At 37.5% G+C, this 24695-nt stretch overlaps 2 protein-coding genes across 2 annotated transcripts; one reads left to right on the forward strand and one right to left on the reverse strand.

The window, feature by feature from the left end:
* Nucleotides 1–300: 300 nt before the first annotated feature.
* LOC137726853 (protein ALP1-like) lies at nt 301–2114 on the reverse strand. The gene has a single exon (XM_068465809.2). It carries the CDS (start codon nt 1909–1911, stop codon nt 649–651), a length of 1263 nt encoding a protein of 420 aa, XP_068321910.2. The 5' UTR covers nt 1912–2114; the 3' UTR covers nt 301–648.
* An 8916-nt stretch (nt 2115–11030) lies between these two features.
* On the forward strand, nt 11031–18492 carry MBR2 (RING/U-box superfamily protein). Its single transcript, XM_068464985.2, has 6 exons — nt 11031–11438; nt 13684–15437; nt 16565–16615; nt 17553–17651; nt 17744–17887; nt 18003–18492. Exons 2-6 carry the CDS (start codon nt 13782–13784, stop codon nt 18132–18134), a joined length of 2082 nt encoding a protein of 693 aa, XP_068321086.2. The 5' UTR covers nt 11031–11438; nt 13684–13781; the 3' UTR covers nt 18135–18492.
* The last annotated feature ends 6203 nt before the right edge of the window (nt 18493–24695 follow it).

Consider the following 24695-nt stretch of genomic DNA (forward strand, 5'->3'; position numbering starts at 1 on the left):
GATTAGTAAAGGGAGGTTAGTTTGTTACTAGATTAGTTTCTGTTCTGGAAGATAGACGAATTTTTATTAGACTCGGGGCTTCGTTTTGAATGGGGAAAATACCCCATATTGTGCTCTGCATTCTGCAGAAGTCAAAGGTAACAAGTTACAAATGAAAGTTCTGCATTCTTCATACTCTTTTTTGTAGTTCTATAGTCCACAAGCTTCGCCGTTCTTGTTCGGATGTTGGTACACAGAGAGCAATATATCACAGCAAAAATACTATCTCCATTGTAGATAGATTAAGCCTTCATCAAGAAATGAATAACAATGTCCAACTAATAGATTCACATTCACAACAGGAAAAATCCCTATTTCCACCTTGATTATTGTATTCTGACATCACATGGGTACATCTTTAAACATAAGTTGTCAAAAATTGTTTGCAAAAGCAATATTTATTCAAAAATAAATTAAAAGAATGGGAAATAAACACCAGAGCAAATTGCAGCAGCAGTATTTAATCTATGGAAGCATAACTGTAATGCCGAACGAAAAAGTATCCAAATTTACCTGCTAAAACAAAATTGTTCTATAGCTACTCCCTCTTGAGAACCAATCTCCATGGTAGATTCAGTTGAACAAAATTCAAAAGTTTGTGTCTTGAAACTATTTCGCTTTCGTAGCCAATGCACTTCGAATAACAGAAGCCTTCCTCTCAATCGAATTCTCCTCCAAACTAGTATCCCTATAATACTGAGAGCTCTGATCATACAAGGAATAATCATCCAACCCATCACACAATGCAGAAAAGTCCTCCCTCCTCAACAAACCATTATGCAATATCGAACAAGCACCGATATAAGCCACTGCCATCTTCATCTCCTCTTGTATTGGCCGGCTCAAAACACCCCAATTCTTCAGACTTAGAATCGTCCTAAGCGCCGAAAGGCGCATCGCATTGTGTGCTGCATTGAAATGCTCTTCGGGTGAGCCCTTCACAGCATCAACGAAAGGGACCATAAGCCAAGGAAGCAAAGGGTACCCTCCATCTCCTATCAAGTACTGATTCACAGCCACCCCATTGACAGAAGCCGGAGGAGAATTCAACAACTTTCCCGCTTCAATATCCTTGTACAAGGTCGACGACCTTAGTACTCTTGAATCACCCTTATTGCCACGAAAACCGGCGACAATGCTGAGAATTCGTGACGAAGAATCCACCATGATTTGGGCAGCAATGCTTTCTTCTTGCACACCACCATTTCTAACAATCTTAAACCTTGTGCAGTCAATCACACCGCAACAATTGGGCAAACCAGTTTGGGTTTCGAAAGCCGCCGATACAGAATCAAGCTCATTTGGGTTGGGAAATTCAATCCAGAACCGGTAATTGGTGCAAAGAACTCGGCACAATTGCTTGGCGCAGAACCTGGCCACCATCTCCGAAACCCCGAATTGCTTTGAAATTTCGGGGTAGCTGGAGCCGGTGGACAGCCGAAACAAGCCCATACCCAGACGGAGATCGGCGGAGAGATTGAGAGGCGACCCAACTGGGTCACGACACTCGAGCAACGGCTCGAGTAACCCGCAGAGCCATTCGAAGGTGGACGAGGTCATTCTGAAGCAGTTTCTGAACGAGTCCGGGCTCCGACTCAGACCGAGTCGGACTGAGTCACCGCCGCCAAGTTCATGATCGCTGTCATGGTCATCGGGCTCAGATTCCCGTTCTGAGAAATGGGTTCGCTTTCGTTTCCGGGAAAGGGTGAGGAGGGAGAGGGCGGCGGCCGTTTCGTGGGATGAGAGGAAATTGTTGACAATTGGGAAGGCATTAGCGGCGGAATTGGAATCGGCGGAGTTTGGAGAGAGGAGGAGGAGGACGATGAGTTGGGAGATGGAAGAGAGGAGAGCTACGAGGGTGGCGGATTCCATTTTCTCATGAGCGTTTTGCTTTTGATTTTGTTTTTTTTTATTTTAGTTTCTTGGGATTCGTGGGATTGAATATCTCTGGGAGATGGAAGTACAAAGGCACACCTGGCTCTTGGTTCTTTGTACACTACTGGTATTTTGCCATCTTGGAAGAATCTTTTGGGGCACGTGAGAGTGTTTTTGGGAAATTTTGGTGGACATTTTGATGTATTTCAGACTTATTTAGCACTTCACGGTAATATTGTAGATCAATGATACATTTATATATGTTTAAATTTCTTATATAGCGTCTTATAATTAGATTGAGATACGATTACTTTGATGTCATCAGTTCATGTAAGTCCTCTCAGAAGCACGTGAGAGAATTCTTTACTTGGAATTTTTTGGTGGTTTCCTAATGTGAAAGATTTTGTGCTTGAAGGGGTTAATGACTTACATACACTCTTTAAGACGTCACTATGCTATCGTGAACCAATCGCATTGCATTATTAGTTTTAAATTTTCTATACCATGTTACATTATTGGTTGAAACACCATTATTTTGACATTCTTGTTTTACGTAAGTTAAAGGTCACGTGAAGAAATTCTATATTTGAAAATGTTAGGATACATTTTAATCTTAATGTGCAAGATTTGGGTCTTCAAGAGACTCCAAATTTACTAGCCTTCCATTCATTGTTTTTCAGTTTTTCTTTTTTACTTTCTTGCCTTTTCCCTTCTCCCAAACAGAGAAAAGAAAAGTTAAGGAAGAGACAAGGGAATGTGTCTTGAAGCTTTGAACTAAATCGACGCGTATACTTGTTTAATGGATCATTTCTTGTTAGTTGTATACGGTGTTATTCACATACTTTTTTTTTACTTCCTACATATATTTTGGTAATTTTTGGTTGTCGATTGAATGGATTGAGAATGATTAAATGTTAGAAATTAACATGCGACATGTGAAAGGTAAAAAGAAGTGTGTGATAGTACCATCCATACCATCCATACTAAAAAGATAGGATTTATATGAAAGAAAATATATTCGTTTTATGATCAAAATAGTAGGGATTTGTTTTTTTTTTTTTTTTGTTTCATATGCTATATTCCACCTTTGATGTGAGATTTAAGGTTAAAAATTATAATTGTCCTTATTCGTTGTGGAAATTTCAAGCTCGAACATTTGCACACTTGCATGTTCAAACACGAAGCTAGTTCATTTAACTATGGAAAGAAAAAAACACAAATGGGTTATAAACATACAATCCATGATCTATTACTGTGCCAAGTCGTGGGGCAATTGTTGCATTTTGTTGGTTAAATACGCCCTAAACATGAACAATAAATTTTATCTATGAGTTCTGTCTTATATTGAATTGGATTAGAATGGATAACTGCTATATCGAAAGCGCATTGAAGGTAAAGACCAAACAAGGCCGTATAAAATTCAAGCATACTTCTATGAGAAAAATGTGCTTTAATAAACCAAATGGGTCAAACGGACTTTGTATATGGGTTTAGGTTTCGGAGCCCATCTTCGATGTATAAATTGGAAGAGTCATCTGAACAAAGTTAGGGCAAGTGTTGGATTGGCGTTAAAAGCATTTCTCTCCAACCCACCGTATCTTGGTCGAACCTTCTCTCCTTTTCCTCCAATGTAGATTAATGTAGACTATCGTTTGTAATTATATAACCAAATTGGGTCAAAAAAACAGTAGAAATGTTTGGTTAAACTGGCTCACTAACAAGCTTGGATCATGTTAAAAACCCCATCAGAACTGTGGGTTACAAACTCTTAATTCATTTTGCCAAGGCCCAATATTGCACAACATGATTTTTTTTGCATATTGTAAATAGGAGTGCTAGCAACCTTTGCACTAATCTATGCATTGGGGACCTTTTCACTTACCAAGCGTCACATGTTATTTTGTACATAAAAAACAAGATCTTTAATGCTTTTAGCTAGGGATTAAAAATGAAAAACATAAAGGGTAATGTTATTTAAACCATATTTTGTGAACCAGAGGACGTGGTTGTTGGTAAATGGATTATTACTTAAGTATTGATTATTGTACTTATTTTCTATTGGCGGCACATCAAATTATTTGCAATTTTGATCTAAAAAATTGGCTATCTACATTACTCAAACATAAAACATAATTTCAAAAGCATTAAATGTTTTGTTTTGTATAAAATAATATATGACATTTGATAACGGAGTACCACATGTCTCGACAAAGAAGACGATCCTCATCATCCAAAAAACCAAAAACCTTAGGAAACAAAATAGGGATTGCAAAAAACCCGATGAGATTCGACGAGAATCTTGGCCAAGGGTCGTCAGGGATGACTGCAGATCATCGAGGACAGCTGTTCTCACAAAAAATTGGTGAACCATGGTGGTCTGGTCTTGGCTTCAGGCGAGGTTGGTGATGACAATGCCGAAACGGTGTCGTGCTTTTTGAGTTCAGGCTTAGAGCAGGGAAGCTCCATGTGGGCTCAGCTCGGCTCAGGCTACTGGCCTAGGTGCTGGTAGCTTGGCGGCGCGGCTCAAAACCGTTGATCGCATGGGTTTTTCAAACCCCAAGTATTTTTTGTTTTTTTTGTTTTTTGTTTTTTTATGTTTTTAATTCATAATATCAATTCACATAATAGCAATAATTTGAGTATAATGCATCCACTATTTATGTAAAATTTAAAATTCATAGAATGTAGATTTCGGTTATGCATTATGGTGAAAGTTTATGCCATTATGGCTAAAAAAAATATCGAGATAAACACCATTGTTTTGGAAGAACCTGGATTGTGTGATGATATTGATGAACCAATTTTGTATCAGAAATTTCCTTTCAGATTTTGTAGCGCAGCGTAGAAGTGTACTGATAACGTGTTGTGGCCTATATTTAACTAAGGAAAAGAGAGGGGGTGCAATAAAGAGAGAGAGAGAGAGAGAGAGAGAGAGAAGAGACTATAGAATGCTTAGTTATTCTCGTGTGTATTCCTCCCTATGCAGTGCCTATATAGAAAGAATAACTAGAGTAATAATAATCTAGAAACTAAATTTATCTAGGATTTACACAATCACAATTAAAGAAGGGAATTGTTATTGGCACTCCAAAGTTCTCATTTGGCACTCTAAACTTTTTATACTTAAAGGGAAAAACACACTTGTGAGGAGTGCAAAATGAAGTTTTTGGAGTGCTAATAACAGTTCCCTTAAAGAATAACATCTTTCACATTATTGATATTTTATTTTTTTGACAAATAATAGAATAATCTACACTAAACTCGTCAAAACTATAAGCGGGGAGATTCAAACACAAGACCTTAGGTGCAAGGGCGAACATTATGGTACCTTTGAAATGAAGTTTCATATTTTAAAATCTCTAATTTTTATACACGAGCTATAAATGAAAACGAAAAACTACTACTACCAAAGGCCACATATAGCAGTTCAAATACTTTTTTTTTTTCGAGCTCTCATGAAAGGTTGCACTTCACTCCAAATTTATAAAATCACAAGGGAAAAATTATATTAAGAAGTGTAGGATGATATATTTGGATTGCCAATAACAATGCTATATTCAATAAAAAAGAATAACAACACTAAATTCAATAATAAAAAAATAACAACACTTTATCTAATTTTTTTTTTTTTAACAAGCAATATTATATGCACTAAAGGGGTAGGGGAGTGGACTAAGCCTCATAATGGGCAAGCCATAAGAATGTGGTTCAAATTTAACTTTGGCGAGAATCGAACCTAAGATCTCTCACTTACAAGTGAAGATGAATAACACCAGACCGTAGTATTAAGTAACAACACTTTATCTAACTTAAAAGTGTTGATGGTTGATAAACCACGGAGGATTGAATCTTTGCTCCATTGGGAAGTTCCTCTTTCAGGTTGGTTTAAGATTAATGTTAATGGTTGCAAGAAGGAAAGTAATAATTCTATGGAGCAGGTGGTGTTTGGAGAGATTCTGATGGTAAATGGATTTCTAGGTTTTGCGCCAATTTGGGAACAGGTGAGATTCTCAATTATGAGCTATGGGATCTCTACTTGGGCTTACAATTGCCATGAAGATTATGAATTGATAAATTACTGGTGGAATCAGTCTCTGCAATCACAGTTCATTTGGTGTTGCAAGCTACTGGCAATAATCATCCTTTAGGTCCCCTTGTGTTGGCATGTCGATATTTGCTTTTAAGATCTTGGCAATGTGAATTTCGGCATGTCTACAAAGAAAAGAATTTTATGGTGGACAATTTAGCGACCTATAGCCCTAATTTAGATTTAGGTCATTTTTATTTTGATACTCCTCCTTGTTCAATTAGTTTTATTTGTGAGGATCGACTTGGGATGTCCCAGTCTAGATTTATTATTGAGTAGGTTTGTTTGGGCTCTTACTTTTAGCCCCTTTTTTAAACCGAAAAGAAATTCACATAATAGTAATATTTTGAGTATAATGCATGCACTATTTATGTAGAATTTAAAATTCGTAAAAAGTAGAGTTGGGTCATGCATTATGGTAAAGGTTTATGCAATTAAGGCTAAAAAAACATCGAGATAAACACCGTTGTTTTGGAAGAACTGGATTGCGTGATGATATTGATAAACAGGTTTGTACCAGAAATTTCCCTTCAGATTCTATAGCGCAACGTAGGAGCGTGCTGATACCACATTGTAGCCTATGTTTAATTGAGGAAAAGAGAAGGGGTGCCTCAAAGAAAGAGAGAGAGTGAAGAGATTGCAAAATGCTTAGGGATTCTTGTATGTAGTCTTTCCTATGCAGTGCCTATATAGAAAGAATAACTAGCAATAGATAATTTAGAAACCAAATTTATCTAGGATTTACAGAATCACAATTAAAGAAGTGAATTGTTACTAGCACTCTAAACTTTCTATATTTAAAAAGACAAATAAATTTGTGAAGAGTGTAAAATGAGATTTTTGGAGTACTATTAATAGTTCCTTTAAAGCATAACATTTTTCACATTATCAATTTTTTTTTTTTTTGGGATAAAGGATAGGATAATCTACACTAAACTCGTCAAAACTACAGAGAAGGAGATTTGAATATGAGACTAGGGGTGCAAGGGCGAACATTATTGGACCTTTGAAATGAAATTTTCATATTTTAAAATCTTTAATTTTTATACGTGAGCTATAAATGAAAATGAAAAACTGCTTCTACCAAAGGCCACATATAGCAATCCAACTACTGTTTTTTTTCTTTCTTCGAGCTCTCATCAAAGGTTGCGCAGCTCACTCAAAATCTATAAAATCACAAGGGAAAATTTATGCGAAGAAGTGTAGGATGATATATTTGATTGCCAATAACAACACTTTATTCAATAAAAACAAATAACAACACTTTATCTAATATATTTTTTTTTTGAACAAGCAATATTATCTACACTAAGGGGGTAGGGAAGTAGGTTAAGCCTTACAATGGGTGGGCCATAATAATGTGGTTCAAATTCGCATTTGGCGAGAATCGAATCTAAGACCTCTCACTTACAAGTGAAGAGGAAAACCACTAAATTGTAGTTTAAGTGGCAACACTTTATCTAGCCTAAACATGAAAAGATTATCAATAAATAAAAAATCCCTAATTTATATTTAGACAAACTTAAACTTGATTTTGCAAGCAAATTCAAACTTAAAATAAATAAATAAATAACCACTACTAAAAAATGCCACATTTAATAACCTAATTATCGTTTCTTTGTTATTTAAAGTAAAAACGAACAAAAAAAAAAAAAAAAAAAAAAAACTAACCCCTTTATGTTAGGGAATGGATCTCCTTCTGGACTTAGGAGGTTGAGTGACACACCCCGACCGAGATCGGAGCGTGCTGGCCGTCACACAAAGGTGACGTAGCCATGTGCACGTGCGGAAGCTAGTAAAGTAGTAATATAAAAGTACGAATAATTCAAAACTAGCATACAAGGTACTAAAATAAGTGCTAGCATGTGATATACAAAATCAGAGCAGGTCTAAAGCAGCCCAAACAAAAGACGATAACAGTAGTACGCCCGAAGGCGGCCCTACAATAGGGAGTGTCTGTCAGAACGCCGAAGAGCCCTCAAAGGAAACCACCGCAACGGCTAAGCAACTAGAACCTGGAGGGGCGCAAAACAAAAGCGTGAGTGGGCAAAAACAAAGCTCTTTGAAAACCATTTAGCAAAATACAATCTAACCCCTCGCCGTAAAACCTGTATACTTCCCAGAAAATAAACATATGTACGTATGTATAAACATGCACAACATGCTCAAGGGTATGCCAATCATGCTCAAGATATGCCATGCCAAAGCCTCAATATGAATGTAAGTGCCCAGGTATAAATCATATCAACATCATAACATCTGGCAGCCGGAGTCACCTAACGTGACCTGTACGGCTGCATCTAGAGCTCAAATCTCAACTCTACCACTGAACCTGCCCACGAGTCGGAACCACCTAAAGTGGTCTGTACGACAGGCCTGGGTGTAATACATATATATACGCTCTAGTGCTACGATCACGTGAAGGCTGTGCGAATAATCGCGGGTCACCTACGAGTCGGAACCACCTAATGTGGTCTGTACGACAGGCCTATGCACCTAACTTGGATCCAAGCTGAGCGTGTGGTGCGGGAGGTGAACATCACGTGAAGGACTGTGCCCTACTATGGGCGGGAGCACTAACACCGGGGGTGCAGGTTATGAGCTCTCTAGGCATCTCAAACCACTACTGAAACATAAACGTGAATGTCACTTACCTGGCACTTACCTGCGCGTCCACAGCACCCAATATGCATATGTATATGTATGCCACTAATAAAGCATGCAATGATGCATAAACGATAATAATAAAGTGCATGGCATAATGTAAAATAACCCTTTTTAATCAATTTTTGGGAATATAAACGTATATAGGTATATACGGAAAACAAAAGCCCACTCACTGGTATGTAGAAGGGTCGTAGCCCCCCTGTCTCGCGTGTGCACGCTCGTCCTCTGGGTACGTGTCACCTAAATGCGAAACAACTATAAAAACGTTAACTTTAAAGCACATAACCCGTTTCTCGTAATAACTTCTCATACATTGCTCAAAATGGACAAATGAATATACCAACGTGCTCTACACAACCTCAGGATCACACCCATATTTTTAAAATAATTTTTGGACCCCACACGCGCCCCCACGCGCCAGCACAGGCACGGACCTACGCGCCCCCCACGCGCGGCCACGTGCCAGGCACACTGACGGTGTCAACAGACGCCGTCAGGAATATTCCGTTAAACTGACGGAATATTCCGTTAAAACTAACCGGATCCGTTAACGGCGTTAGGAATATTCCGTCAGAATTGACGGAATATTCCGTCGCCTTCTTCATTCGATCGCCGGCGACGTCGCCGGCGCCGGAAACTGGGAAAACCTGCAACTTGGGTTTTCTCGCTCATTTTTCATCCGTTTTTCGTGATTCTTGGACCAAATGAAAGCCCTAGACTAGTAGAACATGTCCCAACAAGTTTTAAGGGCTAAAACTAAGAGATTATACCTTGTCCAAAAACTCCAAGTTCGGCCAACTTCGAACCAGGCCTTCCCGACGTCCAAATTCGTCCAACGAGCTACTCCGACGCTCCTGGGAACCTCACCAACACACCTACAAGCTTCAAATGTCCAAAAACTAAGTAAATTAATGTTGCATGAACAGTGCTCAAAACGGACATCGCGATATCGACGTGAAAACGTCGAAGTTCTTACCTGAAAGTGGTATATTCGTGCTCCCCTCGACCTCACGATCACAATTGCACCCTTGGTTTCCTCGATCTGCTACGGTTTAATGGTCCTTGGTTTGTGTCCGTACGTTTACAGGGGAAGTGGAAGCTCGGGGGAGAGAAAGAGAGACACGGGAGAGAGAGACAGAGGGAAAGGGAAGGACAGAGAGTGTGCAGGTGTGTGTTTGTGGCCCAACACATGCCACAACACACAAAACAACCCCACAACGTGACGAAAAACGCACTAGGGGCAAAATTGTAATTCCACGCGTACGTGTTAATAATCCCGGGACGGGATGTCACATTGAGCCTCTTGAGCAAATCACACGCAAAATCCAACGGAAACAATTATTATAATTTTTAGAGGGCCCCCTGTTTGTAGTCGTTGAATCAAAATCTAACAACCCGTGTGATTTGCTTAGGAGGCTCAGCCTCATAAGCTCATGAGGGGATCCGTTCCCTTTATGTTAAGAGGGAATTGAACCTGGGTGGGCACGGAAATAAAAACAGCACAATTTTTTTTTTTTTTAACAAACAATATTATCTATACTAAGAGGAGTGGATGAGTTTAACCTCATAATGAGCTAGCGATAATGTAGTTCAAATTCATCTTTGATGAGAATAGAACCTAAGAACCAATTTAGCATACAAGATATATCCATAACTGTGATGAACATTTGTTATTTATCTAAAACAAAAACAAATCCTTCTACTTATATAAACCAACATAATTTTTTTTGGTGCCCCTCGTTTGTTGGGGCGTCGAGTGGTCGCCTTGGTTGTCTTAAGCCAGGGTTGGCTTTGCCACCCTATGAATGAATTCAAAGTTTGAGATTTTGTGTCTATGCACTACACAAATTTTGAAATTTTAAACTCATCCAACGGTGATAAATAAGATGATGAACATCACTATCACTTGAGAATAGCGAACAAAAATATTCTCCAAAAAAACTACCTATGTAAACCATATAAGTTACAAGAGTAATGTTAAGTAAACTAAATTTGTAAACTAAATGACGTGTTTACCAAAATAAGCACTTTAATCAACACTTAAGTAACAATTCAATCATCATCTTGCACATCACTTTTTTTTTTTTTTTTAAACAAACAAAATTATCTACAATAAGGGGGAGGTGGTGGACTTAGCCTCAGAATGAGGTAGCAATAATGTAATTCAAATTCGCATTTGGCAAAAATTGAACCTAAGACTTCTCGCTTACAAGTGAAGAGGAATACTACTAGACCGTAGTACTAAGTGACTCATCTTGTACGTCTTTTAATTTACAAAATTTAATCTATACATTTATTTAATTTCTCTACCATTACCGAATTTATATATATACTTTAAATAGATAGTCCCTAACATCACCCTATTTAATTACATCACTCTTTTTCTCTCTCTAATACGTTACTCTCTCTCTCTCTCTCTAATCTATCTAACATTACCCTTTAACCTTTTCATTTGCATTGCTCTCTCTCCCCTTAATCTCTCTCCTTAGTTTTTCTCTCTCTAGTCTCTCTCCTTAAACTTTCTCTCTATCTCTCTCTCATCCGTTGGGCTTTGTCGTATTTCAGTTATCTCTTTCGCAGTAAATTAATTTTATATTATAATATAAACCAGTATCTGAAGGAAGAAGAAATTTCAGGTGGACTCAGAACACACAGAACAGAGAGAGAGAGAGAGAGAGAGATAGAGAGAGTGGGGAGACGTTTCCTCACCATACCATTTGATCCTGCCACTTCCATCTGTGATCTTTCATCCTCCCCAGTATCTCGGCCGGTAGTTCTTCTTCCTCATTCTTTCCCACCATTAATTCCTTGGATTATCATCTTCCATTTTTTATTCAATTTTTTATTTATTTTTTATTTGTTTCTGTGGTTTTCATTTCTTCCGAATTGGAGAGAATTAGGAGGATCGGAACCGACCCAAATGACCATGATTTTAGTTGGTAATTGTCCGTTCTGGGTTTGGTTTGTTTTCCGGGGTTGGGTCGAATCATTTGAAAAGAAATCAATTTGGTCCGCTTTTTTTGGCGAGAATTGCAAAGATCCTGGGTTGGGTATGCTGAAAATTCGAACCCAGTTGAAGAAATGGGTTGGGCGATTTATCCCAAGTTTCTCATTTGCAATTTTTATTATTGGGTTTTGTGAGCCGATCAATTACTTTGCTAGGCATATCATGGGTTGGAGGTTTTGCATTAGCAGCATTTACGATTACAGATGTTTAACGCTGTTTGCATTGTTGCTTTAAACATTTGATTGATTGCTATAATATCAGTTCTTGAATTTTAACTCACGGCTTATGTGTTCTTGACTCTGTGGTGGATTTTGATTTTTTTTTTTCCTAAAGCTTAAACCTTTGTGGTATTTGATTTATGATTCTGTATCTCATTTCGGCTTACCAAATTGCATTTCTCTTGTTTCTTTATGCTGTCGTGTTAACATTCCGTTGGGTATACAAAACACCCTGATTCACTGGAAAATCAATTTTCGTTGTAGTGGTAACAACTGTTCTTCATGTTGTGCGCACCACTTTGTTTTATATGGTGCATCGAAGTTATGTCATTGCATAATTTGATATAAATAGTTGAGTGTAGTTGAATAGAGATGCCATTTGAGTGTAGGGATGCAATTGACAGTGTGAAAGTAGTGTGTGGTGTTCTGAAACTCTCCTGTATATAAGGATTTTTTCTCTCATCTTGCTTTTCCTGTGTTGAGCAATAAAACAAAGGAGGTCAATTTAACATGCATAAGTATCTTAATTACGACGGAAGTTGGATAAAGTAATTAGAACCTTTTGTAGATTTGGGTTTGGAGAGGCATTGATAATCTTAGATTGTTTAATGGTCTGAGTGAGTCTAATGATGTTGGAATAAGATTTTCATTATTGGTTAGACATAAGCAAGAGTGTTTAGAAATTAAGTTAAGTTCATTTGATTTAGTCTTTTTGATCAAATAGAGAGAGTTACTTCAGCTCGCCTGATTCCTGCCAAGCTGCAGTTGAGTGATCAGTTTCGCTAGAGTGTGACCAGATTGCAAATTGAGGCTGACTTAGTCTTATTGAGTTCAACCAGATTCTAACCTGCTCCGACCTATTCTTTTCATTAATTAAGTCTGCCTGAGTAAGCTTGAAAAAAGGTGGGGTACGTGATTCTTGGTCTGATAGACAAAATTGAGGTGGTTATCCTTTTATGGTCAACCAGACCCAGTTCAACTTTATTTTGGTGCAAAACTGAATTGACTTGAGCACATTAATACTGTTTACTTAAAAAATTCACACTTGATTGTGTAAGAATCACAAGATTAAACTACTGAGTAAAAGTTCACATATTGGAGGTAAACTAGGCTGAGAGTTCTTAGACAAACTTATAGTTTATGACATCCTAGACCATATCAAGAGAGAAGTTTGTCAATATTCCAAGTTTGAAGCTGCTTGTTTAGTTTTTACCAAGTTGATAATGTGTATTAGAATTGATGGTCAACTGGCTTTTACTTGTAAAGTATAGTACTAGTTATATAAGGGTTTATAATGTTTTAGATATTTAAGATGCTATTTTGTAAGAGGGTTAGATTTCTGGCATATAAATTAATTAAGATTACTGATTGAGAATAAGTTGACTGTTCTCTGTGTTCTAATTTTCCTTCGATTCTTACTTTGTCCTACGTTTGTTTATCATTTCCTTCCCTTGTTAAACTTCTCATACTGTTTCATTTGAGGTGTATTTTGCTGTAATTGCTCTGCTAATTGTGAGCTTACATCTTCCTGAATGACCAATCTGCATGTCACTAGTCTCAGAACCATTGTTTCATGCACCTTCTTATTTTATCCATCATATTGATTTATTATTATTATTATATCAGTTTCCAGGGTCAGGGTTTTCAGTTGAAGGCATGCAGATAATGCAAAGAATTGATTTTATTTCATCTTATTTCCATTAGTAAATCTGAATCCTATTTTATCTCTTGCTATATTATGTAAAAATGGATTTGAACTAATGTTTAAAATTTTGTTTTGTTACATTCAGGGTACCAGCATTGCGTTGATATTCCAGATCTTTCACTTTATCTGAACCACCTGTGAATACCTTATAGTGTCTTCTGAGTTGGGCATTTGTTGACACTAATGCAAGGTCAAGGGAGTGGTATTGATACTTTCCTTGAAATCACAGATGTTGGGCTTGGATCTCTCTCCAACAGCACTAGTATGAATCAGCAGACTTCTTTAAATAATATGCTAAATCCTGTTGAAAACCAGTTGTCAAGCTATATGATGACATCTGGTGAGATTCCGTGTTTAAATGCCTCTAGTAATGACACCCAGAACTTGAGTGGTTCAGGTGAACCTAGCTCAAGATTGAATCTACGAAACCCAGTGGACGATGATGGGATGAAAATGGAAGAAGGTTGGTCATCTCCGTATAGTGCTTGTCCTGTTATTGGTCAAAGTTCAGAAGAAAGACGAGTTGAACAAAATATCCTTTTTCCTGGGAGAGCTCGTATTGGACAAAGTGGCAATCAGATTCAAGGCGGGCCTTCTTTTTCTCAGGACTCTCAAAATGCAAATATAAATTCTGCATATGTGGGAAATAGTGGTAATAGTGCGCCTGGCATGGAAACTGATATGTCAGGTGGATTAGAAACAGAACAGACATCTTCTGGCAGTGTTTCGCCTGATATTATTGGGACTTCATCCAGAAGCACTGATTTTCTGGTTGAGGAAAATGATGGTAATGCAGGTTCTTCTTTTGGAACTTGGGGCTTATCGTGCAAGCGAAAGGCCCTTGAGGGTACTTCAGGCCAGGGTTATTCTGGTGGAAGTTCTAGCTCCCTTCCACAAGCTGAAACTAGTGCATGGAATACTGGTCCTGCTCATTACGGTCCTTCTAGTAATTTAAGTTTATCTACACCCTTGCGTAGTTCTCCTAGTGGGTGTCCTTCAGAACAAAACTCAAGAACCAGGGTTGGTTTGAGACTTGGGACATCTGATACCTTTCCTTCATTAGGTGCAACAGGAAATGGAGCAAGCTCACTGCGGGAATTTTTTTGTAGGGGGGGTTGTCCTGGGCCTCAGCAAGAATCTGCTCCATCCAACTTATCATCACAAGGGAGATCAACAACTGCAGCTGCAACAAATTCGGTTGGTCCCCAAAGCCAGTTTCCTGCTATGCATATGAGTGGTTCGTCAGTAAACATGCTTCCTTTTCCTTGGACTGGTGCTTCCAGTTCAAGAGTGGGCAGCTTATCAAGTTCTCTTATGTCTGGATATAGAGGTGCTGAGTTAAGAGAAGAATCAAACTTAAGAAGCATTCCCAGAAACATTGTGGAGCATTCGATGTTTGCAACTGCTACTGATATGAGAAATTCAGCACAGGATCCCACAATTTGGAGTCTGGCCCCTGGAGAATTTAGCTCTTCTGTAGGTGCTCCTTCCTCTTCAACAATTGGCTCCAGTTCGGCCATTCGTTTTGTGCCTACTCCTGCATTGATCCGTGCCAATAACCCTCCTACCGAAAATCATCAAAGAACAATAGATTGGTCTTTGTTTCCTTCTGTTGATTCTCAACCCGGAGGTCATAGTCATTATAACCCAGTACCTTCAGGACCTGCTTCCTCACAAGATTCAGGAAGTTCTTCTGGATCTAATAACCAGGGTCGTCATCTACCACATCCTAGGTCAGCATTCTTGCTGGACAGACAAGGTGATGATGCTCTTAATATGCCTCAGTCACTGCGGGTATTAGCAGCCGACATCGAAGGGAGGCGCCGACTTATATCTGAGGTTTGTGTTTTTATTTCTTCCTACTTTTCAAGTACACTCTCATCGTACATGTACTCTTTGGAGGGTGTATATCATGGATATTACATTTTTGGAATTAATTTTGCAATGGATTTTCTCAGTTGCTTTTGTCATTTGGATTTTCAGATTTCAGAGTCTGACTATACATTTTTGAAATGTCTCTTAGTTACTGAAATCTTTCGCCCCATAAATTTTTTGCATGCTAAACTTGAATAAGAGTATTCACGCAAAAATTTCTCATTATAATATTGTACATATTCCCACAGTTGTTGATGGACAATAAAGGTATTAAGTTTCCACTTTTCAATTTGTGTTTCCTAAATAAGATACTTCTGCCGTGAAAATGGTCCCTTTTCTTTTGAGGAGCTCTATTTCAACCTCCCAATCTACTTTACCCACCCCGTAACTTTTTATTACAAATTTAGCATTTCACAAAATTACTTTAAAGGAGACCAATTACAAGAAGCCAGTACACACACTGGCCTTTTTTTTGCTAAAGGCGAGCACTGTCATCTGCTATCAAGATAAAGTTTGAAGGTTACAAAAAGTGTTTATATGGTGGGTAGTTGAGTTGCTAAGTTAGAGATATTGTAGGAATAATGGGTAATTTAGTTAAAATAAAAATAGTATACAAAATTTTGTTGGGGTGGCAAAACAAGGTGGCTGGGTAAATAAATAGGGGTGATAACGGCGCCTCTCTTTTTCTTATGAGTATTATCTTTAAAGTAAGGTGAAACTCCCAGAGTGAATATGCACTGCATTGAGTGGGTACTAAATGGTGGCGTTAATGGTAAAATAACATTTTATGTGTTTATGGAGCTAATTCTAATTTGTACTGCTACATTAAAGCAGATTGTACTTATCTTTGGCCTCTTACTGGGAAAATTAAACTATTCTTTACTGTTTTGGTATTTTTGCACGTTAAGGATCAGTTTTATGGTTGGATATGGGGTTGAGTGGATTTATTTTGGATACCACTGAATGGTTCTTGCCTCTGACCGGTGATACGATGGCATTAGTGTTTCAAGTTTTGTTCTTCTATTTCCACTAGATTTTGCAAAAGAATCATTCCCTCTGGAACTAACAATTATAATTTTCTCGTGTGCCAGATTCGTCAAGTTTTGAATGCTATGCGCAGGGGTGAGAACTTACGCGTCGAGGTTTGCTATTGACCTCTACATTAATTCTGTTTGCTTTAACTTTGAGTTTATATGTTTTGTTGCAATTGCAAAAGGCTGTTTTAGTAGCTGGCTTAGGCCGACAGTCATTTTCTTTTGACAAGTACGAAAACATGGAGGTACAAGGTTGGATATCTTGGATGCAGCAGCTGTCATATTTTATGATTGATTTAAAATTAGATTTTCCATGATCCCCATAAGTACATTGGAACTCCATAGAAGACACTGAGCTTTGTTTATGCCATTTCTGTGGCCAAATCTGGTGACAGTTTAGCTGCCACCATGTATACAAACTAGCTTGAGTAATGGGTACACTAGCTGTGACATGAAAAAAGCCCATTAGAAATGAATTTACTACAACAATTTCTACGTAAACAATCTTCTGATATGTTGTGAAGGTAGGCAGTTTATCATATGTGCCTGTTTGCAGTATATCTGTCTGCTTTACTAAGTTAACATCCAAACGTAGCAAAAGTATGTCTTTAGAAGAAAGCAGCATGGAATACTGGTTATTCTACTGTTCAACGCCCCCAATTTTTTTGGTGCAGCACATGGGACATTGGTGTTTTGTGCATCAGCGTAACATTAGGATTTTTTCTTGAGTAAGAATATCAAATATCTGGATAATCAGTCATCTGCGATCTCCATGAAGTGGACTATAATTTGATGGGGTGGATTAAATGGTATGTGGGAAAACATTATTGAGTTGGGGAGCAAGATGAAACTTATGGTTGTAAGAGCAGCATAATTAAGCTGCAAGCATCTGGGTATGTTTATGAGTAGTTACAGGCTTGATTGTTCTTTCTGTTAGTATCTACGGTTAAATACTTTTGTTGAACAATGGGAAAGGGGCTTGTCTTATTGCTGAATACAGCAGATTACATTTAGTTGACAATCAAGATTCATGTGGTGATGTCAGGATTATATGCTCTTTGACCCATTCATATATCATGGCATGGCTGAGATGCATGACAGGCACAGAGACATGCGCCTTGATGTTGATAACATGTCTTACGAGGTAAAACGGGGGCAAGTATTTTTCCATAGGTTTTTTTTTTTTTTTTTTCTCTGTTTCAGAGCAGTTCTAATAACAGTACTTTTGGACAATAGGAACTGCTGGCATTGGGGGAACGTATAGGAGATGTTAGCACTGGACTGAGTGAGGAGACTATTATGAAGTGCATGAAACAGCGAAAATTTCTTGCTATTTCAGAAGAATCCCCAGCAGATATGGAACCGTGCTGTGTCTGTCAGGTATGAGCTATGTGACTATCTCTATCCGCACAAGAACACAGCTAGTTGCTTTCGCTTACTTCAAGCAGCTGATTTATTTATTCTTGTTACCTTGTTTGAATCCTTATCATGGCAGGAGGTATATGCTGATGAGGATGATATCGGCACACTAGATTGTGGGCACGACTTCCACACCAGTTGCATCAAACAATGGCTAATGCAGAAGAATCTGTGCCCGATTTGTAAAACAACAGCCCTGCTTACTTGAAAGGGAAAACCATTGATGTCCAAGCCTGAAATTTGATTTTCTTGCTGCTGTATCATTAAACCCGAATGTTGGGGGAGAATCTAGTCCTCCCTCCTTGTCTGAAACTAGCCTTATTTGTGCATGAACTGCATGGTTTCATAAAAAGCGGAAAGACCAGCCGTCTCTGGAAAAAAATAAAAAGAAGAAACTTTGCTGCGTGGGTCATGAAGGGATTTATCTACCAGCTGGCCAAGGGTACCTTTTTTATTTTTTTATTTTTTTTTATTTTTATCACTATGGGAATAATGAATGTATTTGAATAATGTTTCTGGATTTATGAAGCCTTTGCTGAATTGGAAGATTGACTGTTTCATTTTCATTGTTACTTGTCACATGCATTGATTTTACTGAACTTCAACGCATGATTATATTAGATTGTCGCCGCCATCGCAATCTCATATTTTGTTCTCGTTTATGGTTAACCAAATCGTCGATTCGATCAGCTGATTTGTTGAATTTGACCAGTTTTTAATTCTAAAACATGGGTGGACAGTCACCTTTTTTTGGGTTTGAAAAGTTAATTTCATTAATCTGATAGAAGTTTATAGGCCAACACAAAGGAAGGGCAAATAACCCAAATACATTGGAGGGAAAAATATACATAAAAGCCCAAATACATTGGAGGGAAAAATATACATAAAAGCTCTTCCCAATTAAATAAATTAAAACGAAAACCTAAATCCCTAATCTCCGATCGCAGAAAGCAGCATCCGTCGCCATCACTGTCACAAAAGTCTTACCAGCAGCTATCGAAGCAGCAACACTAGAGAAAACGACCGAGTGGTGAAAACGACCAAGACATCAGAACACAAAAGTACCAAACCTGCAACTAGGAGCACACCACATCCATATTTCTTCACCAAAGACGTCGAACAAAAAGATAGTCACCAGATCCAAATTTCATTCATGAATCCTTGCAAATATATACAAACATAGTTACACATGGACAAAAGGTGAGGCAAAGAGGGTATATAAAATACGCTTACTTTGGCTGAAGCCACAGTACACTTGGCCTCGAGGAAAATCTGGCATGCTGGTTGGGAAAGGGACAGTGGGAGAGGGATAGTGAGGGAGGGAAATAAATCTGGCAACCATATTCGGCCCGAAGTCTATAGATTAGAGCAAAGGACGGGGTGGGGATGGTTTATGGAGAAGGGAAGCAGAGGAAAAAAGTGAGGGGAGATGGAGTTTTCAGTTTGGAAAAGAACAGCCAGAGGAGAGGGAGGGGTGGAGAGAAGGGACAAGAAGTCCAAAAGTGAGACAAACTCACGAAAAAATTGAGACAAAGCTCAAGGAAAGTGAGACAAATCTCAAGGAAAAATTGAAAAAAAGAGAAGGAGATCAGGAGAAAGAGGGAAAGAGGAGAACAAGGAGATTTGGACAAGGGTAGCCACCAGCACCTAAGCCAAAGGCTAGGGCCGGCGGCAAGGATGTTTGCAAAGTTAGGAAACCAGAGAGAGAGTCTTATGCGTTTTTTGGAAAGTCCCCTTTTAATGAAAGTTTTTAAATGGAAATCCTACCTTCCCATCCCTTTGACAAGAGTATTGAATCCACCACAAATCTCTCCACCACATCTGCTGTCAAAATGTGATCCCACCATTCTCTCCATATTATTTATGTAAATAATCAAGAGTTATTAGTTACCTTTAATGTTGTACAAAGTCAACTATAGGCTTGTATATATCTTGTATCAATATGATAAGCAAATCATGAAATTCATTTGTAATACAAACGGCTTCTCCCTACTCTTCTCTGTCTGCCACTATCTATTTCTCTATACCCTTCTTCTTTTCGGCCCCTTCTGCTCCTCCCAAGTCATGAGCTTAGTCACTACTAAAGAATCTGACGGAAAAAGTTAAGATTCACGCGGAAAAGAAATGAAGAAGAATCAAACTTGCGTGCCATAAAGATGAGGAATGAGACAGAAACAATTGAGATTAAAAGCTTGCATGCCCCAAAGATGAAGAATCAGATACGGATCTTGAAATTCATGAAAAAGATGACCTGCATGCAGATCTTGCAATTCTCAAAGATGCAGACCTGCATGCCCTAGCGAATCAGTTGAAGAAGAAAAATCAACTGCGACCCGCCCACGGCCCATCCCATTCGAACCACTCACAACTTCCTCTGCGACCCGCCCACTCCATCCTTCGTGATCCATTCAAATGATGGATCTTGTAAGAAGGGAGAGAAAGAACTAAGTGGTGGTGGTCAATGACGGAGCCACATAGAGCCCAGCAGTGGCCAGGCCTATCCTGGAATTTCAGCCATTTGTATGTACTTTATGCAAGTTTTTGCAGAATGCTCATTAATTAGTGGGATATTGCAATTCCAAGCGTCCATGGTGCGAGACTTGCTGGTATGCTGCAATCTTTTAGATGTTTCTAAATTGAAAGAATAAAATTGCCCTTATAATTTTCCTTATTTTTTACCATATTAAACTAAGCTTTTTATTTATTTATTTTATTATTAGTTTTTTAAAAGCCTTATGTTTTAACATATAAAAATCATACCCCTTTTTTAGCCATTTATATAAAACAAAGGCTTATACAGTCTAGAGCAGAATCTTATTTTAAGTAACGACCTTAAATTTTTGTTCGAATGTAATTAATGTGTTAATCTTTTTTTTATCAAAGGTCATAAACAAATTTTGATTTATGATATAATCATTTCAATACTAGGTTTTTCATACAAAATTTAAAGCTCTACCATTCTTGTTTGATTAAAATTTTCCATGCCAAAACAAAATAAATAAAACTTTTAATTTTCTCCCATTAGTTCTATTGCAATCTTTCATATGACTTAAAGACCCCTCCTAATTTAGTATTCTGGCTCCGCCATTGGTGGTGGTGGTTGATATGAGGTTTAGGACTTGGCAGAGAGAGGCAGAGAGAAGTAACTAAACCCTTTCTTCTTTCCTTTCTAAAATAAAAATAGAAACAAGTTTTTATTTTAATCTTTGTTGGTCGTTGTCAATGAAATCAGTGCTCTGCACACCATGAGTAGCTTTCTTTAACCAACAATATTATTTACACTTAGGAGTGAGACTTATTCCTTCATATTTGGCTCATTAATTAGGTTTCTTAAATACATTACATTAGGGTTTAGGATTTCTTAAATCAATCCCAAAATTAAGAGAAAAAAACATACATTGGACCATGACCAGATTCTATATTGTATTAAATCAGCCCAGATATAGTTACCTTGTTTGGTCAGATTTATATATAATGAAGCTGCCTAACAAATTAATAGAAAGTAACTCTTACCATATTTTTATCGAAAAAGTAGACTGGTGTGATGAATCCACTGATTCATTTTTTTTTTTTTTTTAAGAAAAAACAAATGCAATTTCTTATTTCAATGGTTTTAGAAGGGTATGGGGAACTCAATTGTCACCTAGAGAATTGTTTGAGCAAAATGGAGACGTACGCATTAAACAAAGTACATTCGTATGGGCATTTCTACCTTGAGCACCGATTTTTAAATTATGTAAAGTACAATTTGATGCAAGTGGTACGGTACGTGGTTGAGTTGCTTAATTTGACTTAAAAAATCACATTTTCAATTAGAGTTGTTTTATTAACACCTCATATTTGTTGAATACACCCTATAATTGAAAATTTTCTATATAATTCCAGTTTTAGCCTTCTTTTTGTTAAATCCACCCAGCCCACCTTCCAAAAACAAAAACAAAAAACTCACAACCAACCACCCTATCACAACACCATGCCCGGTGACTCCATTGTGTCCTTCGAATCATCTGAACCTTTGGAAGAGGCAATAAAAGCATTGCCTGTACCCTGTTTTCTAAGGAGCTTTTTCTGTAGGTTTCTAGAAACTGTATTAGGAGTTCATTCCTAGCTAATTGCTTTTGATAATGACTTGAAACTAAAATCATATCTTATTATCCAGATTTCATGCTACTACATTAGGGTTTTGTTCTTATTTTGTACTTTTTCTTTTGGATAATATTCATATCCTTGCTTGGGAATTCCTGGTTGGACTTGGTATAGTTCTCAATTTGAAAATTGATATGAATATTCCCACATCTCAGTCCGTATAGCAAGATATTGTCTATTTTGGGCGATGTCCTCACGTATTTGTTCTTGGGTTTTTGCACGAGAACTTCCTAGGAGGTCACACATCCTAGGATTGCTCTTGTCCAAACTCACTTAACTTCGGAGTTCTTTTGAGATCCGAAGCCAGTGAGTTCCCAAAATGCGTCTTGCTAGGAAGAGATGGGCATGTACATATAAGACTAGGGACCAACCTCCACCCCGCCGATGTGGGATCTTACAATCCACCCTCTTTGGGAGCCTGACGTCCTCGTCGGCATACTTGAATGGACGGTGAGTCTAGCTCTGATACCAAATTGCCACATCCAAACTCGACCCCGCTGTAGCACGATATTATCTGTTATGGGCTTACCATTCCCTCACGGTTTTGTTTTTGGGTTTCGGCACTAGAACTTCCTAGGGGGGTCACCCATCCTAGGACTGCTATCCCCAAACTCACTTAACTTTGAAGTTCTTATGGGGTCCGGAGCTAGTGAGTACCCAAAATGTCTCGTGCTATAGGGAGGAAAACATGTACATATAAGGCACATCACCCCCTCTCTGTTGGTCGATGTGATATCTTACATATAAGGCCATGGACCAACCCCCATCCCGCCGATGTGGGATCTTACACTTTCGACTTGGGAAAATTGGCTTAAAAGCTCCAGTTTCAACTCCTGGGTCCGGTGCTGGCGCCCTTCATTTACGATTTTTGCTAATTAATATATTCTTGGAAACGGCTTCTTTTCTTGTTGAATCTGTTGCTGCTTCGGATTGAACTTTTTTGAACTTATACGTTGCCACTGATAACAGGTAGAAAATGCCGAAGGTAATGACTAACCAAATGAAATACCCAGAAGGTTGGGAACAAATTGAACCTACTCTTCGCGAGCTACAAACTAAAGACGAGAGAAAGTTTATTTTATTTTATTTTCCAGTGTCTTTATTACATGGTTTATTGAATTGAAAGAAAGTGTATGGTTAGACATTTTTATCCCTACTTTAATTGAGATTTGACAAAAATCAAAATTTTGGTTAAATTTGCTAATAATCTTCATGACAAGGATTTGAATCCTAACTTTTTTACCACAGTGCTATCTTTCGAATACCATATCATTATAAGGACCATTAATCCGATTTGGCTTTGAATATGCAATGAATTTTTAACATTAATATCCTTTTCTTTTCTTTTTTTTTTTTTAAAAAATTTTGCAAAATCATTTATTCTCTCCTTACCATTTGCTTTAGGAATCTTTTAGGCATTTGAAAAATGTAAAATGGGTAAAACAATATGTAATTAATGAATTTGCTTATATAGCTTTTAGTCACTAGATTTTTTTTGAGTAAAAAATTTATGTAAGGTTTTATATAAAAAAAAATTGAAATTGAGAGTTCAAAGTCATATTTTCATAAGTATAAACTATGCAAGATTATCAACTACGAAAACAATACAAATTATGTACGGTTATATCTGATGAAACAAATTAATGGAACTGAAACAAATGCTTTTGGCTTAATTACTTCTAATGATTAACAAAAAAAAAAAAAAAAAAAAATCTGTATACGTCGTAATCATGCTCTAAATGTTCATGAGGACTGAAGAGTGAAGCACTAACTATTATATAATATCTAATTACTTATAACGCACATATCATATAGGGATGGCTGAGCCAGTTAAGCTGAGTAGGACTAGGATTCTCTCCTGTTTTATTTCCATCATCTTTTATCTTTTTCTTTTATATTTTATATTTTTTCTTTTTTTTTTATAAAAAATTAATATAAAATGTTAACATGGCATAATCGTGATCATTCAAATAAAATAAGAGAGAAGAAAAAGAAAAAAAAAAGAAAAAAGAAGAGAATTCTACTTCGGTAGAGTAACCTAATTGTGCAAATTCTGCAGTTTCTACTGGTAAGTTATGATTACGCTTCCACTTTTTTCCTCAACTATATCATCATCACCATTATGTAGATGGAAGAAGAAGCTACCATCCATCCAGATGCGTTGTTTTTTGCTGCATGCAACTGTAGCTTTTTACGTGTTGCGTGGGTAAGACATCTTACTGCCTCTTGTCTTTCAGTTGCAGAGTTTTGATCCCTATAAATTTCAAAAGCACTACACGACAATCTCTTCCTGGTTTCTAAAGCAACAAAACTCCGTTGTCCTTCTTTCCCTTCAAAAAAATAAAAATATATAAAAATAAAAATAGAAACAGGTGCTTTTTTTCTTTGTTAGTCGTTGTCACTGAAATCAATGCTATGCTGACGATGAAAAATTCTTCATATTTTGGTTCCTAGGGTTCTTCTGTTGTGTATCTTACATATGGGTAGAGGCGGGTTTCTAAACTTGTATGTAATACATTGGGGTTTAGGATTTTTTAACGTGCACATATTAATGTTGCTCATTACTACAGTTTAATAGCATTCTTTTTAATGATATTCTTTTTATTTGAAATCGAGATGTTTT

Source organism: Pyrus communis, chromosome 5 (genome assembly GCF_041283825.1).
Source record: "Pyrus communis isolate YQ-2024b chromosome 5, ASM4128382v1, whole genome shotgun sequence".
NCBI classification, from domain to species: domain Eukaryota; kingdom Viridiplantae; phylum Streptophyta; class Magnoliopsida; order Rosales; family Rosaceae; genus Pyrus; species Pyrus communis.